A 19,243-nucleotide genomic window follows, 5' to 3' on the forward strand; every position below is an offset into this window, starting at 1 on the left:
CTGATTTCCCCTCTCTCTCTAACCCAGGGGTCACTGGACAGTGATCAGGAGCATGAACCCTGACTGATTTCCCCTCTCTCTAACCCGGGGTCACTGGACAGTGATCAGGAGCAGGAACCCTGGCTGATTTCCCCTCTCTCTAACCCAGGGGTCACTGGGCAGTGATCAGGAGCAGGAACCCTGGCTGATTTCCCCTCTCTCTAACCCAGGGGTCACTGGACAGTGATCAGGAGCAGGAACCCTGGCTGATTTCCCCTCTCTCTAACCCAGGGGTCACTGGACAGCGATCAGGAGCAGGAACCCTGGCTGATTTCCCCTCTCTAACCCGGGGTCACTGGGCAGTGATCAGGAGCAGGAACCCTGACTGATTTCCCTTCTCTCTAACCCAGGGGTCACTGGACAGTGATCAGGAGCAGGAACCCTGGCTGATTTCCCCTCTCTCTAACCCAGGGGTCACTGGGCAGTGATCAGGAGCAGGAAACCTGGCTGATTTCCTCTCTCTCTAACCCAGGGGTCACTGGACAGTGATCAGGAGCAGGAACCCTGGCTGATTTCCCCTCTCTCTAACCCGGGGTCACTGGACAGTGATCAGGAGCAGGAACCCTGGCTGATTTCCCCTCTCTCTAACCCAGGGGTCACTGGGCAGTGATCAGGAGCAGGAACCCTGGCTGATTTCCCCTCTCTCTAACCCAGGGGTCACTGGGCAGTGATCAGGAGCAGGAACCCTGGCTGATTTCCCCTCTCTCTAACCCAGGGGTCACTGGGCAGTGATCAGGAGCAGGAACCCTGGCTGATTTCCCCTCTCTCTAACCCAGGAGTCACTGGGCAGTGATCAGGAGCAGGAACCCTGGCTGATTTCCCCTCTCTCTAACCCACGGGTCACTGGGCAGTGATCAGGAGCACGAACCCTGGCTGATTTCCCTTCTCTCTAACCCAGGGGTCACTGGGCAGTGATCAGGAGCAGGAACCCTGGCTGATTTCCCATCTCTCTAACCCAGGGGTCACTGGACAGTGATCAGGAGCAGGAACCCTGGCTGATTTCCCCTCTCTCTCTAACCCAGGGGTCACTGGACAGTGATCAGGAGCAGGAACCCTGGCTGATTTCCCCTCTCTCTAACCCAGGGGTCACTGGACAGTGATCAGAAGCAGGAACCCTGGCTGATTTCCCCTCTCTCTGACCCAGGGGTCACTGGACAGCGATCAGGAGCAGGAACCCTGGCTGATTTCCCCTCTCTCTAACCCAGGGGTCACTGGACAGTGAGCAGGAGCAGGAACCCTGGCTGATTTCCCCACTCTCTAACCCAGGCGTCACTGGACAGTGATCAGGAGCAGGAAACCTGGCTGATTTCCCCTCTCTCTAACCTGGGGTCACTGGGCAGTGATCAGGAGCAGGAGCCCTGGCTGATTTCCCCTCTCTCTCTAACCCGGGGTCACTGGACAGTGATCAGGAGCAGGAACCCTGGCTGATTTCCCCTCTCTAACCCAGGGCTCACTGGACAGTGATCAGGAGCAGGAAGCCTGGCTGATTTCCCCTCTCTCTAACCCAGGGGTCACTGGACAGTGATCAGGAGCACGAACGCTGGCTGATTTCCCCTCTCTCTCTAACCCAGGGGTCACTGGACAGTGATCAGGAGCAGGAACCCTGGCTGATTTCCCCTCTCTAACCCAGGGCTCACTGGACAGTGATCAGGAGCAGGAAGCCTGGCTGATTTCCCCTCTCTCTAACCCAGGGGTCACTGGACAGTGATCAGGAGCAGGAACCCTGGCTGATTTCCCCTCTCTAAACCGGGGTCACTGGGCAGTGATCAGGAGCAGGAACCGTGACTGATTTCCCTTCTCTCTAACCCAGGGGTCACTGGACAGTGATCAGGAGCAGGAACCCTGGCTGATTTCCCCTCTCTCTAACCCAGGGGTCACTGGGCAGTGATCAGGAGCAGGAAACCTGGCTGATTTCCTCTCTCTCTAACCCAGGGGTCACTGGGCAGTGATCAGGAGCAGGAACCCTGGCTGATTTCCCCTCTCTCTAACCCAGGGGTCACTGGGCAGTGATCAGGAGCAGGAACCCTGGCTGATTTCCCCTCTCTCTAACCCGGGGTCACTGGACAGTGATCAGGAGCAGGAACCCTGGCTGATTTCCCCTCTCTCTAACCCAGGGGTCTCTGGGCAGTGATCAGGAGCAGGAACCCTGGCTGATTTCCCCTCTCTCTAACCCAGGGGTCACTGGGCAGTGATCAGGAGCAGGAACCCTGGCTGATTTCCCCTCTCTCTAACCCAGGGGTCACTGGGCAGTGATCAGGAGCAGGAACCCTGGCTGATTTCCCCTCTCTCTAACCCAGGAGTCACTGGGCAGTGATCAGGAGCAGGAACCCTGGCTGATTTCCCCTCTCTCTAACCCACGGGTCACTGGGCAGTGATCAGGAGCACGAACCCTGGCTGATTTCCCTTCTCTCTAACCCAGGGGTCACTGGGCAGTGATCAGGAGCAGGAACCCTGGCTGATTTCCCATCTCTCTAACCCAGGGGTCACTGGACAGTGATCAGGAGCAGGAACCCTGGCTGATTTCCCCTCTCTCTCTAACCCAGGGGTCACTGGACAGTGATCAGGAGCAGGAACCCTGGCTGATTTCCCCTCTCTCTAACCCAGGGGTCACTGGACAGTGATCAGAAGCAGGAACCCTGGCTGATTTCCCCTCTCTCTGACCCAGGGGTCACTGGACAGCGATCAGGAGCAGGAACCCTGGCTGATTTCCCCTCTCTCTAACCCAGGGGTCACTGGACAGTGAGCAGGAGCAGGAACCCTGGCTGATTTCCCCACTCTCTAACCCAGGGGTCACTGGACAGTGATCAGGAGCAGGAACCCTGGTTGATTTCCCCTCTCTCTAACCCAGGGGTCACTGGACAGCGATCAGAAGCAGGAACCCTGGCTGATTTCCCCTCTCTCTAACCCAGGGGTCACTGGACAGTGATCAGGAGCAGGAACCCTGGCTGATTTCCCCTCTCTAACCCAGGGCTCACTGGACAGTGATCAGGAGCAGGAACCCTGGCTGATTTCCCCTCTCTCTAACCCAGGGGTCACTGGGCAGTGATCAAGAGCAGGAACCCTGGCTGATTTCCCCTCTCTCTAACCCAGGGGTCACTGGACAGTGATCAGGAGCGGGAACCCTGGCTGATTTCCTCTCTCTCTAACCCAGGGGTCACTGGACAGCGATCAGGAGCAGGAACCCTGGCTGATTTCCCCTCTCTCTAACCCAGGGGTCACTGGACAGTGATCAGGAGCAGGAACCCTGGCTGATTTCCCCTCTCTAACCCGGGGTCACTGGACAGTGATCAGGAGCAGGAACCCTGGCTGATTTCCCCTCTCTAACCCAGGGCTCACTGGACAGTGATCAGGAGCAGGAACCCTGGCTGATTTCCCTTCTCTCTAACCCAGGGCTCACTGGACAGTGATCATGAGCACGAACCCTGGCTGATTTCCCCTCTCTCTAACCCAGGCGTCACTGGGCAGTGATCAGGAGCAGGAACCCTGACTGATTTCCCTTCTCTCTAACCCAGGGGTCACTGGACAGTGATCAGGAGCATGAACCCTGGCTGATTTCCCTTCTCTCTAACCCAGGGGTCACTGGACAGTGATCAGGAGCAGGAACCCTGGCTGATTTCCCCTCTCTCTAACCCAGGGGTCACTGGACAGTGACCAGGAGCAGGAACCCTGGCTGATTTCCCCTCTCTCTAACCCAGGGGTCACTGGACAGTGATCAGGAGCAGGAACGCTGGCTGATTTCCCCTCTCTCTCTAACCCAGGGGTCACTGGACAGTGATCAGGAGCAGGAACCCTGGCTGATTTCCCCTCTCTCTAACCCAGGGGTCACTGGACAGCGATCAGGAGCAGGAACCCTGGTTGATTTCCCCTCTCTCGAACCCAGGGGTCACTGGACAGCGATCAGAAGCAGGAACCCTGGCTGATTTCCCCTCTCTCTAACCCAGGGGTCACTGGACAGCGATCAGAAGCAGGAACCCTGGCTGATTTCCCCTCTCTCGAACCCAGGGGTCACTGGACAGCGATCAGGAGCAGGAACCCTGGCTGATTTCCCCTCTCTCTAACCCAGGGGTCACTGGACAGTGATCAGGAGCATGAACCCTGGCTGATTTCCCCTCTCTCTAACCCAGGGGTCATTGGACAGTGAGCAGGAGCAGGAACCCTGGCTGATTTCCCCACTCTCTAACCCAGGCGTCACTGGACAGTGATCAGGAGCAGGAACCCTGGCTGATTTCCCCTCTCTCTAACCCAGGGGTCACTGGGCAGTGATCAGGAGCAGGAACCCTGGCTGATTTCCCCTCTCTCTAACCCAGGGGTCACTGGACAGTGATCAGGAGCGGGAACCCTGGCTGATATCCTCTCTCTCTAACCCAGGGGTCACTGGACAGTGATCAGGAGCAGGAACCCTGGCTGATTTCCCCTCTCTCTAACCCAGGGGTCACTGGACAGCGATCAGGAGCAGGAACCCTGGCTGATTTCCCCTCCCTCTCTAACCCGGGGTCACTGGACAGTGATCAGGAGCAGGAACCCTGGCTGATTTCCCCTCTCTAACCCAGGGCTCACTGGACAGTGATCAGGAGCAGGAACCCTGGCTGATTTCCCTTCTCTCTAACCCAGGGCTCACTGGACAGTGATCATGAGCACGAACCCTGGCTGATTTCCCCTCTCTCTAACCCAGGCGTCACTGGGCAGTGATCAGGAGCAGGAACCCTGACTGATTTCCCTTCTCTCTAACCCAGGGGTCACTGGACAGTGATCATGAGCACGAACCCTGGCTGATTTCCCCTCTCTCTAACCCAGGCGTCACTGGGCAGTGATCAGGAGCAGGAACCCTGACTGATTTCCCCTCTCTCTAACCCAGGGGTCACTGGGCAGTGATCAGGAGCAGGAACCCTGGCTGATTTCCCCTCTCTCTAACCCAGGGGTCACTGGGCAGTGATCAGGAGCAGGAACCCTGGCTGATTTCCCCTCTCTCTAACCCAGGGGTCACTGGGCAGTGATCAGGAGCAGGAACCCTGGCTGATTTCCCCTCTCTCTAACCCAGGAGTCACTGGGCAGTGATCAGGAGCAGTAACCCTGGCTGATTCCCCCTCTCTCTAACCCAGGGGCCACTGGGCAGTGATCAGGAGCACGAACTCTGGCTGATTTCCCTTCTCTCTAACCCAGGGGTCACGGGACAGTGATCAGGAGCAGGAACCCTGGCTGATTTCCCCTCTCTCTCTAACCCAGGGGTCACTGGACAGTGATCAGGAGCAGGAACCCTGGCTGATTTCCCCTCTCTCTAACCCAGGGGTCACTGGACAGTGATCAGGAGCAGGAACCCTGGTTGATTTCCCCTCTCTCTAACCCAGGGGTCACTGGACAGTGATCAGGAGCAGGAACCCTGGCTGATTTCCCCTCTCTCTAACCCAGGGGTCACTGGGCAGTGATCAGGAGCAGGAACCCTGGCTGATTTCCCCTCTCTCTAACCCAGGGGTCACTGGGCAGTGATCAGGAGCACGAACCCTGGCTGATTTCCCTTCTCTCTAACCCAGGGGTCACGGGACAGTGATCAGAAGCAGGAACCCTGGCTGATTTCCCCTCTCTCTAACCCAGGGGTCACTGGACAGTAACCAGGAGCAGGAACCCTGGCTGATTTCCCCTCTCTCGAACCCAGGGGTCACTGGACAGCGATCAGGAGCAGGAACCCTGGCTGATTTCCCCTCTCTCTAACCCAGGGGTCACTGGACAGTGATCAGGAGCATGAACCCTGGCTGATTTCCCCTCTCTCTAACCCAGGGGTCATTGGACAGTGAGCAGGAGCAGGAACCCTGGCTGATTTCCCCACTCTCTAACCCAGGCGTCACTGGACAGTGATCAGGAGCAGGAACGCTGGCTGATTTCCCCTCTCTCTAACCCAGGGGTCACTGGGCAGTGATCAGGAGCAGGAACCCTGGCTGATTTCCCCTCTCTCTAACCCAGGGGTCACTGGACAGTGATCAGGAGCGGGAACCCTGGCTGATTTCCTCTCTCTCTAACCCAGGGGTCACTGGACAGTGATCAGGAGCAGGAACCCTGGCTGATTTCCCCTCTCTCTAACCCAGGGGTCACTGGACAGCGATCAGGAGCAGGAACCCTGGCTGGTTTCCCCTCTCTAACCCGGGGTCACTGGACAGTGATCAGGAGCAGGAACCCTGGCTGATTTCCCCTCTCTAACCCAGGACTCACTGGACAGTGATCAGGAGCAGGAACCCTGGCTGATTTCCCTTCTCTCTCACCCAGGGCTCACTGGACAGTGATCAGGAGCAGGAACCCTGGCTGATTTCCCCTCTCTCTCTAACCCAGGGGTCACTGGACAGTGATCAGGAGCAGTAACGCTGGCTGATTTCCCCTCTCTCTCTAACCCAGGGGTCACTGGACAGTGATCAGGAGCAGGAACCCTGGCTGATTTCCCCTCTCTCTAACCCAGGGATCACTGGACAGTGATCAGGAGCAGGAACCCTGGCTGATTTCCCCTCTCTCTAACCTGGGGTCACTGGGCAGTGATCAGGAGCAGGAGCCCTGGCTGATCTCCCCTCTCTCTCTAACCCGGGGTCACTGGACAGTGATCAGGAGCAGGAACCCTGGCTGATTTCCCCTCTCTCTAACCCAGGGGTCACTGGACAGTGATCAGGAGCAGGAACCCTGGCTGATTTCCCTTCTCTCTAACCCAGGGGTCACTGGGCAGTGATCAGGAGCACGAACCCTGGCTGATTTCCCCTCTCTCTAACCCAGGGGTCACTGGGCAGTGATCAGGAGCAGGAACCCTGGCTGATTGCCCCTCTCTCTAACCCAGGGGTCACTGGGCAGTGATCAGGAGCAGGAACCCTGACTGATTTCCCTTCTCTCTAACCCAGGGGTCACTGGGCAGTGATCAGTAGCAGGAACCCTGACTGATTTCCCTTCTCTCTAACCCAGGGGTCACTGGGCAGTGATCAGGAGCAGGAAACCTGGCTGATTTCCTCTCTCTCTAACCCAGGGGTCACTGGGCAGTGATCAGGAGCAGGGAACCTGGCTGATTTCCTCTCTCTCTAACCCAGGGGTCACTGGGCAGTGATCAGGAGCAGGAACCCTGGCTGATTTCCCCTCTCTCTAACCCAGGGGTCACTGGGCAGTGATCAGGAGCAGGAACCCTGGCTGATTTCCCCTCTCTCTAATCCGGGGTCACTGGACAGTGATCAGGAGCACGAACCCTGGCTGATTTCCCCTCTCTCTAACCCAGGGGTCACTGGGCAGTGATCAGGAGCAGGAACCCTGGCTGATTTCCCCTCTCTCTAACCCAGGGGTCACTGGGCAGTGATCAGGAGCAGGAACCCTGGCTGATTTCCCCTCTCTCTAACCCAGGGGTCACTGGGCAGTGATCAGGAGCAGGAACCCTGGCTGATTTCCCCTCTCTCTAACCCAGGAGTCACTGGGCAGTGATCAGGAGCAGTAACCCTGGCTGATTCCCCCTCTCTCTAACCCAGGGGCCACTGGGCAGTGATCAGGAGCACGAACTCTGGCTGATTTCCCTTCTCTCTAACCCAGGGGTCACGGGACAGTGATCAGGAGCAGGAACCCTGGCTGATTTCCCCTCTCTCTCTAACCCAGGGGTCACTGGACAGTGATCAGGAGCAGGAACCCTGGCTGATTTCCCCTCTCTCTAACCCAGGGGTCACTGGACAGTGATCAGGAGCAGGAACCCTGGTTGATTTCCCCTCTCTCTAACCCAGGGGTCACTGGACAGTGATCAGGAGCAGGAACCCTGGCTGATTTCCCCTCTCTCTAACCCAGGGGTCATTGGACAGTGAGCAGGAGCAGGAACCCTGGCTGATTTCCCCACTCTCTAACCCAGGCGTCACTGGACAGTGATCAGGAGCAGGAACGCTGGCTGATTTCCCCTCTCTCTAACCCAGGGGTCACTGGGCAGTGATCAGGAGCAGGAACCCTGGCTGATTTCCCCTCTCTCTAACCCAGGGGTCACTGGACAGTGATCAGGAGCGGGAACCCTGGCTGATTTCCTCTCTCTCTAACCCAGGGGTCACTGGACAGTGATCAGGAGCAGGAACCCTGGCTGATTTCCCCTCTCTCTAACCCAGGGGTCACTGGACAGCGATCAGGAGCAGGAACCCTGGCTGGTTTCCCCTCTCTTACCCGGGGTCACTGGACAGTGATCAGGAGCAGGAACCCTGGCTGATTTCCCCTCTCTAACCCAGGACTCACTGGACAGTGATCAGGAGCAGGAACCCTGGCTGATTTCCCTTCTCTCTCACCCAGGGCTCACTGGACAGTGATCAGGAGCAGGAACCCTGGCTGATTTCCCCTCTCTCTCTAACCCAGGGGTCACTGGACAGTGATCAGGAGCAGTAACGCTGGCTGATTTCCCCTCTCTCTCTAACCCAGGGGTCACTGGACAGTGATCAGGAGCAGGAACCCTGGCTGATTTCCCCTCTCTCTAACCCAGGGGTCACTGGACAGTGATCAGGAGCAGGAACCCTGGCTGATTTCCCCTCTCTCTAACCTGGGGTCACTGGGCAGTGATCAGGAGCAGGAGCCCTGGCTGATCTCCCCTCTCTCTCTAACCCGGGGTCACTGGACAGTGATCAGGAGCAGGAACCCTGGCTGATTTCCCCTCTCTCTAACCCAGGGGTCACTGGACAGTGATCAGGAGCAGGAACCCTGGCTGATTTCCCTTCTCTCTAACCCAGGGGTCACTGGGCAGTGATCAGGAGCACGAACCCTGGCTGATTTCCCCTCTCTCTAACCCAGGGGTCACTGGGCAGTGATCAGGAGCAGGAACCCTGGCTGATTGCCCCTCTCTCTAACCCAGGGGTCACTGGGCAGTGATCAGGAGCAGGAACCCTGACTGATTTCCCTTCTCTCTAACCCAGGGGTCACTGGGCAGTGATCAGTAGCAGGAACCCTGACTGATTTCCCTTCTCTCTAACCCAGGGGTCACTGGGCAGTGATCAGGAGCAGGAAACCTGGCTGATTTCCTCTCTCTCTAACCCAGGGGTCACTGGGCAGTGATCAGGAGCAGGGAACCTGGCTGATTTCCTCTCTCTCTAACCCAGGGGTCACTGGGCAGTGATCAGGAGCAGGAACCCTGGCTGATTTCCCCTCTCTCTAACCCAGGGGTCACTGGGCAGTGATCAGGAGCAGGAACCCTGGCTGATTTCCCCTCTCTCTAATCCGGGGTCACTGGACAGTGATCAGGAGCACGAACCCTGGCTGATTTCCCCTCTCTCTAACCCAGGGGTCACTGGGCAGTGATCAGGAGCAGGAACCCTGGCTGATTTCCCCTCTCTCTAACCCAGGGGTCACTGGGCAGTGATCAGGAGCAGGAACCCTGGCTGATTTCCCCTCTCTCTAACCCAGGGGTCACTGGGCAGTGATCAGGAGCAGGAACCCTGGCTGATTTCCCCTCTCTCTAACCCAGGAGTCACTGGGCAGTGATCAGGAGCAGTAACCCTGGCTGATTCCCCCTCTCTCTAACCCAGGGGCCACTGGGCAGTGATCAGGAGCACGAACTCTGGCTGATTTCCCTTCTCTCTAACCCAGGGGTCACGGGACAGTGATCAGGAGCAGGAACCCTGGCTGATTTCCCCTCTCTCTCTAACCCAGGGGTCACTGGACAGTGATCAGGAGCAGGAACCCTGGCTGATTTCCCCTCTCTCTAACCCAGGGGTCACTGGACAGTGATCAGGAGCAGGAACCCTGGTTGATTTCCCCTCTCTCTAACCCAGGGGTCACTGGACAGTGATCAGGAGCAGGAACCCTGGCTGATTTCCCCTCTCTCTAACCCAGGGGTCACTGGGCAGTGATCAGGAGCAGGAACCCTGGCTGATTTCCCCTCTCTCTAACCCAGGGGTCACTGGGCAGTGATCAGGAGCACGAACCCTGGCTGATTTCCCTTCTCTCTAACCCAGGGGTCACGGGACAGTGATCAGGAGCAGGAACCCTGGCTGATTTCCCCTCTCTCTAACCCAGGGGTCACTGGACAGTGATCAGGAGCAGGAACCCTGGCTGATTTCCCCTCTCTCTAACCCAGGGGTCACTGGACAGTGATCAGGAGCAGGAACCCTGGCTGATTTCCCCTCTCTCTAACCCAGGGGTCACTGGACAGTGAAACCGGTTGCAGGAACCCTGGCTGATTTCCCCTCTCTCTCCAACCCAGGGGTCACTGGACAGTGATCAGGAGCAGGAACCCTGGCTGATTTCCCCTCTCTCTAACCCAGGGGTCACTGGACAGTGATCAGGAGCAGGAACTCTGGTTGATTTCCCCTCTCTCTAACCCAGGGGTCACTGGACAGTGATCAGGAGCAGGAACCCTGGCTGATTTCCCCTCTCTCTAACCCAGGGGTCACTGGACAGCGATCAGGAGCAGGAACCCTGGCTGATTTCCCCTCTCTCTAACCCAGGGGTCACTGGACAGTGATCAGGAGCAGGAACCCTGGCTGATTTCCCCTCTCTAACCCGGGGTCACTGGACAGTGATCAGGAGCAGGAACCCTGGCTGATTTCCCCTCTCTAACCCAGGGCTCACTGGACAGTGATCAGGAGCAGGAACCCTGGCTGATTTCCCTTCTCTCTAACCCAGGGCTCACTGGACAGTGATCATGAGCACGAACCCTGGCTGATTTCCCCTCTCTCTAACCCAGGCGTCACTGGGCAGTGATCAGGAGCAGGAACCCTGACTGATTTCCCTTCTCTCTAACCCAGGGGTCACTGGACAGTGATCATGAGCACGAACCCTGGCTGATTTCCCCTCTCTCTAACCCAGGCGTCACTGGGCAGTGATCAGGAGCAGGAACCCTGACTGATTTCCCCTCTCTCTAACCCAGGGGTCACTGGGCAGTGATCAGGAGCAGGAACCCTGGCTGATTTCCCCTCTCTCTAACCCAGGGGTCACTGGGCAGTGATCAGGAGCAGGAACCCTGGCTGATTTCCCCTCTCTCTAACCCAGGGGTCACTGGGCAGTGATCAGGAGCAGGAACCCTGGCTGATTTCCCCTCTCTCTAACCCAGGAGTCACTGGGCAGTGATCAGGAGCAGTAACCCTGGCTGATTCCCCCTCTCTCTAACCCAGGGGCCACTGGGCAGTGATCAGGAGCACGAACTCTGGCTGATTTCCCTTCTCTCTAACCCAGGGGTCACGGGACAGTGATCAGGAGCAGGAACCCTGGCTGATTTCCCCTCTCTCTCTAACCCAGGGGTCACTGGACAGTGATCAGGAGCAGGAACCCTGGCTGATTTCCCCTCTCTCTAACCCAGGGGTCACTGGACAGTGATCAGGAGCAGGAACCCTGGTTGATTTCCCCTCTCTCTAACCCAGGGGTCACTGGACAGTGATCAGGAGCAGGAACCCTGGCTGATTTCCCCTCTCTCTAACCCAGGGGTCACTGGGCAGTGATCAGGAGCAGGAACCCTGGCTGATTTCCCCTCTCTCTAACCCAGGGGTCACTGGGCAGTGATCAGGAGCACGAACCCTGGCTGATTTCCCTTCTCTCTAACCCAGGGGTCACGGGACAGTGATCAGAAGCAGGAACCCTGGCTGATTTCCCCTCTCTCTAACCCAGGGGTCACTGGACAGTAACCAGGAGCAGGAACCCTGGCTGATTTCCCCTCTCTCGAACCCAGGGGTCACTGGACAGCGATCAGGAGCAGGAACCCTGGCTGATTTCCCCTCTCTCTAACCCAGGGGTCACTGGACAGTGATCAGGAGCATGAACCCTGGCTGATTTCCCCTCTCTCTAACCCAGGGGTCATTGGACAGTGAGCAGGAGCAGGAACCCTGGCTGATTTCCCCACTCTCTAACCCAGGCGTCACTGGACAGTGATCAGGAGCAGGAACGCTGGCTGATTTCCCCTCTCTCTAACCCAGGGGTCACTGGGCAGTGATCAGGAGCAGGAACCCTGGCTGATTTCCCCTCTCTCTAACCCAGGGGTCACTGGACAGTGATCAGGAGCGGGAACCCTGGCTGATTTCCTCTCTCTCTAACCCAGGGGTCACTGGACAGTGATCAGGAGCAGGAACCCTGGCTGATTTCCCCTCTCTCTAACCCAGGGGTCACTGGACAGCGATCAGGAGCAGGAACCCTGGCTGGTTTCCCCTCTCTAACCCGGGGTCACTGGACAGTGATCAGGAGCAGGAACCCTGGCTGATTTCCCCTCTCTAACCCAGGACTCACTGGACAGTGATCAGGAGCAGGAACCCTGGCTGATTTCCCTTCTCTCTCACCCAGGGCTCACTGGACAGTGATCAGGAGCAGGAACCCTGGCTGATTTCCCCTCTCTCTCTAACCCAGGGGTCACTGGACAGTGATCAGGAGCAGTAACGCTGGCTGATTTCCCCTCTCTCTCTAACCCAGGGGTCACTGGACAGTGATCAGGAGCAGGAACCCTGGCTGATTTCCCCTCTCTCTAACCCAGGGGTCACTGGACAGTGATCAGGAGCAGGAACCCTGGCTGATTTCCCCTCTCTCTAACCTGGGGTCACTGGGCAGTGATCAGGAGCAGGAGCCCTGGCTGATCTCCCCTCTCTCTCTAACCCGGGGTCACTGGACAGTGATCAGGAGCAGGAACCCTGGCTGATTTCCCCTCTCTCTAACCCAGGGGTCACTGGACAGTGATCAGGAGCAGGAACCCTGGCTGATTTCCCTTCTCTCTAACCCAGGGGTCACTGGGCAGTGATCAGGAGCACGAACCCTGGCTGATTTCCCCTCTCTCTAACCCAGGGGTCACTGGGCAGTGATCAGGAGCAGGAACCCTGGCTGATTTCCCTTCTCTCTAACCCAGGGGTCACTGGGCAGTGATCAGTAGCAGGAACCCTGACTGATTTCCCTTCTCTCTAACCCAGGGGTCACTGGGCAGTGATCAGGAGCAGGAAACCTGGCTGATTTCCTCTCTCTCTAACCCAGGGGTCACTGGGCAGTGATCAGGAGCAGGGAACCTGGCTGATTTCCTCTCTCTCTAACCCAGGGGTCACTGGGCAGTGATCAGGAGCAGGAACCCTGGCTGATTTCCCCTCTCTCTAACCCAGGGGTCACTGGGCAGTGATCAGGAGCAGGAACCCTGGCTGATTTCCCCTCTCTCTAATCCGGGGTCACTGGACAGTGATCAGGAGCACGAACCCTGGCTGATTTCCCCTCTCTCTAACCCAGGGGTCACTGGGCAGTGATCAGGAGCAGGAACCCTGGCTGATTTCCCCTCTCTCTAACCCAGGGGTCACTGGGCAGTGATCAGGAGCAGGAACCCTGGCTGATTTCCCCTCTCTCTAACCCAGGGGTCACTGGGCAGTGATCAGGAGCAGGAACCCTGGCTGATTTCCCCTCTCTCTAACCCAGGAGTCACTGGGCAGTGATCAGGAGCAGTAACCCTGGCTGATTCCCCCTCTCTCTAACCCAGGGGCCACTGGGCAGTGATCAGGAGCACGAACTCTGGCTGATTTCCCTTCTCTCTAACCCAGGGGTCACGGGACAGTGATCAGGAGCAGGAACCCTGGCTGATTTCCCCTCTCTCTCTAACCCAGGGGTCACTGGACAGTGATCAGGAGCAGGAACCCTGGCTGATTTCCCCTCTCTCTAACCCAGGGGTCACTGGACAGTGATCAGGAGCAGGAACCCTGGTTGATTTCCCCTCTCTCTAACCCAGGGGTCACTGGACAGTGATCAGGAGCAGGAACCCTGGCTGATTTCCCCTCTCTCTAACCCAGGGGTCACTGGGCAGTGATCAGGAGCAGGAACCCTGGCTGATTTCCCCTCTCTCTAACCCAGGGGTCACTGGGCAGTGATCAGGAGCACGAACCCTGGCTGATTTCCCTTCTCTCTAACCCAGGGGTCACGGGACAGTGATCAGGAGCAGGAACCCTGGCTGATTTCCCCTCTCTCTAACCCAGGGGTCACTGGACAGTGATCAGGAGCAGGAACCCTGGCTGATTTCCCCTCTCTCTAACCCAGGGGTCACTGGACAGTGATCAGGAGCAGGAACCCTGGCTGATTTCCCCTCTCTCTAACCCAGGGGTCACTGGACAGTGAAACCGGTTGCAGGAACCCTGGCTGATTTCCCCTCTCTCTCCAACCCAGGGGTCACTGGACAGTGATCAGGAGCAGGAACCCTGGCTGATTTCCCCTCTCTCTAACCCAGGGGTCACTGGACAGTGATCAGGAGCAGGAACTCTGGTTGATTTCCCCTCTCTCTAACCCAGGGGTCACTGGACAGTGATCAGGAGCAGGAACCCTGGCTGATTTCCCCTCTCTCTAACCCAGGGGTCACTGGACAGCGATCAGGAGCAGGAACCCTGGCTGATTTCCCCTCTCTCTAACCCAGGGGTCACTGGACAGTGATCAGGAGCAGGAACCCTGGCTGATTTCCCCTCTCTAACCCGGGGTCACTGGACAGTGATCAGGAGCAGGAACCCTGGCTGATTTCCCCTCTCTAACCCAGGGCTCACTGGACAGTGATCAGGAGCAGGAACCCTGGCTGATTTCCCTTCTCTCTAACCCAGGGCTCACTGGACAGTGATCATGAGCACGAACCCTGGCTGATTTCCCCTCTCTCTAACCCAGGCGTCACTGGGCAGTGATCAGGAGCAGGAACCCTGACTGATTTCCCTTCTCTCTAACCCAGGGGTCACTGGACAGTGATCAGGAGCATGAACCCTGGCTGATTTCCCTTCTCTCTAACCCAGGGGTCACTGGACAGTGATCAGGAGCAGGAACCCTGGCTGATTTCCCCTCTCTCTAACCCAGGGGTCACTGGACAGTGACCAGGAGCAGGAACCCTGGCTGATTTCCCCTCTCTCTAACCCAGGGGTCACTGGACAGTGATCAGGAGCAGGAACGCTGGCTGATTTCCCCTCTCTCTCTAACCCAGGGGTCACTGGACAGTGATCAGGAGCAGGAACCCTGGCTGATTTCCCCTCTCTCTAACCCAGGGGTCACTGGACAGCGATCAGGAGCAGGAACCCTGGTTGATTTCCCCTCTCTCTAACCCAGGGGTCACTGGACAGCGATCAGAAGCAGGAACCCTGGCTGATTTCCCCTCTCTCTAACCCAGGGGTCACTGGACAGCTATCAGAAGCAGGAACCCTGGCTGATTTCCCCTCTCTCGAACCCAGGGGTCACTGGACAGCGATCAGGAGCAGGAACCCTGGCTGATTTCCCCTCTCTCTAACCCAGGGGTCACTGGACAGTGATCAGGAGCATGAACCCTGGCTGATTTCCCCTCTCTCTAACCCAGGGGTCATTGGACAGTGAGCAGGAGCAGGAACCCTGGCTGATTTCCCACTCTCTAACCCAGGCGTCACTGGACAGTGATCAGGAGCAGGAACCCTGGCTGATTTCCCCTCTCTCTAACCCAGGGGTCACTGGGCAGTGATCAGGAGCAGGAACCCTGGCTGATTTCCCCTCTCTCTAACCCAGGGGTCACTGGACAGTGATCAGGAGCGGGAACCCTGGCTGATTTCCTCTCTCTCTAACCCAGGGGTCACTGGACAGTGATCAGGAGCAGGAACCCTGGCTGATTTCCCCTCTCTCTAACCCAGGGGTCACTGGACAGCGATCAGGAGCAGGAACCCTGGCTGATTTCCCCTCTCTAACCCGGGGTCACTGGACAGTGATCAGGAGCAGGAACCCTGGCTGATTTCCCCTCTCTCTAACCCAGGGGTCACTGGACAGTGATGAGGAGCAGGAACCCTGGCTGATTTCCCCTCTCTCTCTAACCCAGGGGTCACTGGACAGTGATCAGGAGCAGGAACCCTGGCTGATTTCCCCTCTCTCTAACCCAAGGGTCACTGGACAGTGATCAGGAGCAGGAACCCTGGCTGATTTCCCCTCTCTCTCACCCAGGGGTCACTGGGCAGTGATCAGGAGCACGAACCCTGGCAGATTTCCCCTCTCTCTAACCCAGGGGTCACTGGGCAGTGATCAGGAGCAGGAACCCTGGCTGATTTCCCCTCTCTCTAACCCAGGGGTCACTGGGCAGTGATCAGGAGCAGGAAACCCTGGCTGATTTCCCCTCTCTCTAACCCAGGGGTCACTGGACAGTGATCAGGAGCAGGAACCCTGACTGATTTCCCCTCTCTTTAACCCAGGGGTCACTGGGCAGTGATCAGGAGCAGGAACCCTGGCTGATTTCCCCTCTCTCTAACCCAAGGGTCACTGGACAGTGATCAGGAGCAGGAACCCTGGCTGATTTCCCCTCTCTTTAACCCAGGGGTCACTGGGCAGTGATCAGGAGCAGGAACCCTGACTGATTTCCCCTCTCTTTAACCCAGGGGTCACTGGGCAGTGATCAGGAGCAGGAACCCTGACCGATTTCCCCTCTCTTTAACCCAGGGGTCACCGGGCAGTGATCAGGAGCAGGTACCCTGACCGATTTCCCCTCTCTTTAACCCAGGGTCACTGGACAGTGATCAGGCGCAGGGACCTGACTCATTTCCCCTGTCCTTTAACCCAGGAGTCACTTGGCAGTGATCAGTAGCCGGGACCCTGGCCTTTTGCTCCTTGCCCTGAGCTGCGATGAGGCTCGGTCTGATTACAAGTGCGGTGCTCTGGGAATTTGCTGCACTCGTGGGGCAAGACTCACCGCGATTTGTTCTGAAGGGTGGAGCACTTCCTGTGCGAGCTGTCAGTCAGAACCTCCAGGGGGTACAAGGGCACCAAAGGGTTAAACTGCAAAGCAAATGATGGCAAAGCGTCAGCTACAACATGACAGGCCCGCGGGAAGCCTGCATTCTCCGAGGGAGCGAGGCCCCTGGCCTTCGCCCCAAGGCGGGACAGGGAACAACTGATACCTCTGGGGGCTTGGAGTCGCACGGGTGACCCAACATGGTACTGCACCCGAACACCCACCCCGCCCCAGCCCCCAATATCCCCAGCGGCAATACGGCCCCCCGCCATACACCTCCCCGCTCCAATACCACTTTCTCCTGGGGTTTCACCAAGCCGCCATAAAACCGCACGACACCCAGCAGCTGCACAGTGTGCCTGGTCACTGACTGGGGAATGAGGGTCTCCTCCACACCAGGCTGGGGTCAGGGAATATCCAACCCAGCAACTGCACCAAGATTCCTCTCTCCGTCTCTCTATACAGGGCCAGGTACTGCAGTGTGTTAATATCAGTCCTTCCAGTTACAATGGGAACCAAGATCGTTCGCTCTCTCTCTCTCATACTGGAATATTCTGTAACTTGACAATATTCCCAAGTGTAGAAGATTAAGGGTTGAGCTAATCGAGGTGTTGAAGCTGATTAAAGGATTTGATAGGGTAGATAGAGAATCTATTTCCTCTGGTGGGGGAGTCCAGAACAAGGGGGCAGAAACTTAAATTAGAGCCAGGCCGTTCAGGGGTGATGTCAGGAAGCACTTCTTCACACAACGGGTTCTGGAAATCTGATAGATTTTTGTTAGGGAAGGAGATTAAGGGTTACGGAACCAAGGTGGGTAGATGGAGTTAAGATACCAATCGGCCGTGATCTGTTTGAATGGCAGAGCAGGCTCGAGGGGCTGAATGGCCTCCTGGTCCTGTGCAATATACTCGAGGGACTGAATGGCCTTCTGTTCCTGTGCAATATACTCGAGAGGCTGAATGGCCTCCTCCTGTTCCTGTGTAATATACTCGAGGGACTGAATGGCCTCCTGGTCCTGTGCAATATACTCGAGGGACTGAATGGCCTCCTCCTGTTCCTGTGTAATATACTCGAGGGACTGAATGGCCTCCTGGTCCTGTGCAATATACTCGAGGGACTGAATGGCCTCCTGTTCCTGTGCAATATACTCGAGGGACTGAATGGCCTCCTGGCCCTGTGCAATATACTCGAGGGACTGAATGGCCTCCTGGTCCTGTGCAATATACTCGAGGGGCTGAATGGCCTCCTGGTCCTGTGCAATATACTCGAGGGACTGAATGGCCTCCTGTTCCTGTGTAACAGGCTCGAGGGGCTGAATGGCCTCCTCCTGTTCCTGTTGAACAGGCTCAAGGGGCTGAATGGCCTCCTCCTGTTCCTGTAGAACAGGCTCAAGGGGCTGAATGGCCTCCTCCTGTTCCTGTAGAACAGGCTCAAGGGGCTGAATGGCCTCCTCCTGTTCCTGTAGAACAGGCTCGAGGGGCTGAATGGCCTCCCCCGTTCCTGTGCTCCTACACCTCACAGATGGGAAGATAATGACCTCTCTATCCAACACTACTTCTGCTGCGAGCTCTTTCTAAAGGACGTTTCCTCATCAAACTTACAACAGCCAAGAATCCAAAGCAGAACTTGCGTTAATTAAGGAGTAAGTCCAGTGTCGGGGTAAGAAGGTGGAATGACTGGCTGGCGATCTGGAGAGAGAACACAATGTTGAACTTACCCCAACACGCAAGGGCTGCAGTCGGGTCAGCACGCTCCACTCTCGGTACTGACCACGCACACAAAAGTTCCTCCGTAACCTGCAACAAGGAAAAGAATCATCTAAACACAGCCCCATACTTGCAGCACTCAGTGCGACAGACACAGCTCGCAACCTCCACCACCTCACCTGGGACCAGGCTCTCTCCCCGAATGAAACAGGGAAAGTCGGCCAGAGAGAGCAGTCTGAACACTAGCAAAACCTCCCACCCTCACCAAGGGGAGTGAGGAACCTAGGGGCACAGCAATCAGATCAGATACTCGCCGAGATACAGGCTGGAATCTAATCCAGGGGTTCGGGGGTTTATTTATAGAATAACAGATACTCGGGAGTGAGTTACAGGCTGGAATCTAATCCAGGGGTTCGGGGGTTTATTTATAGAATAACAGATACTCGGGAGTGAGTTACAGGCTGGAATCTAATCGAGGGGTTCGGGGGGTTTATATATAGAATAACAGATACTCGGGAGTGAGTTACAGGCTGGAATCTAATCGAGGGGTTCGGGGGGTTTATATATAGAATATCAGATACCCGGGAGTGAGTTACAGACTGGAATCTAATCCAGGGGTTCGGGGAGTTTATATATAGGATAACAGATACCCGGGAGTGAGTTACAGGCTGGAATCTAATCCAGGGGTTCGGGGAGTTTATATATAGAATAACAGATACCCGGGAGTGAGTTACAGACTGGAATCTAATCGAGGGGTTCGGGGAGTTTATATATAGAATAACAGATACCCGGGAGTGAGTTACAGGCTGGAATCTAATCGTGGGGTTCGGGGGGTTTATATATAGAATAACAGATACCCGGGAGTGAGTTACAGGCTGGA

At 56.8% G+C, this 19,243-nt stretch overlaps 1 protein-coding gene across 1 annotated transcript in view; it reads right to left on the reverse strand.

Annotated features, from left to right (window-relative positions):
• The window catches only part of LOC147108989 (G patch domain-containing protein 2-like), a 70,103-nt gene extending 51,222 nt beyond the window's left edge, over positions 1 to 18,881 (reverse strand). The window contains exons 1-2 of the mRNA XM_086002534.1: positions 18,375 to 18,881; positions 16,616 to 16,701 (exon numbers count right to left, since the gene is read on the reverse strand). Coding sequence (XP_085858660.1) covers positions 16,616 to 16,701; positions 18,375 to 18,491 — 203 coding nt within the window. The 5' untranslated portion in view covers positions 18,492 to 18,881. The remainder of the gene's footprint in view (positions 1 to 16,615; positions 16,702 to 18,374) is intronic.
• Positions 18,882 to 19,243: the final 362 nt, after the last annotated feature.

This window comes from Somniosus microcephalus, chromosome 12 (assembly GCF_052327205.1).
Source record: "Somniosus microcephalus isolate GS21.2 chromosome 12, FLI_Smic_1.0, whole genome shotgun sequence".
In the NCBI taxonomy this organism is placed as follows: Eukaryota; Metazoa; Chordata; class Chondrichthyes; order Squaliformes; family Somniosidae; genus Somniosus; species Somniosus microcephalus.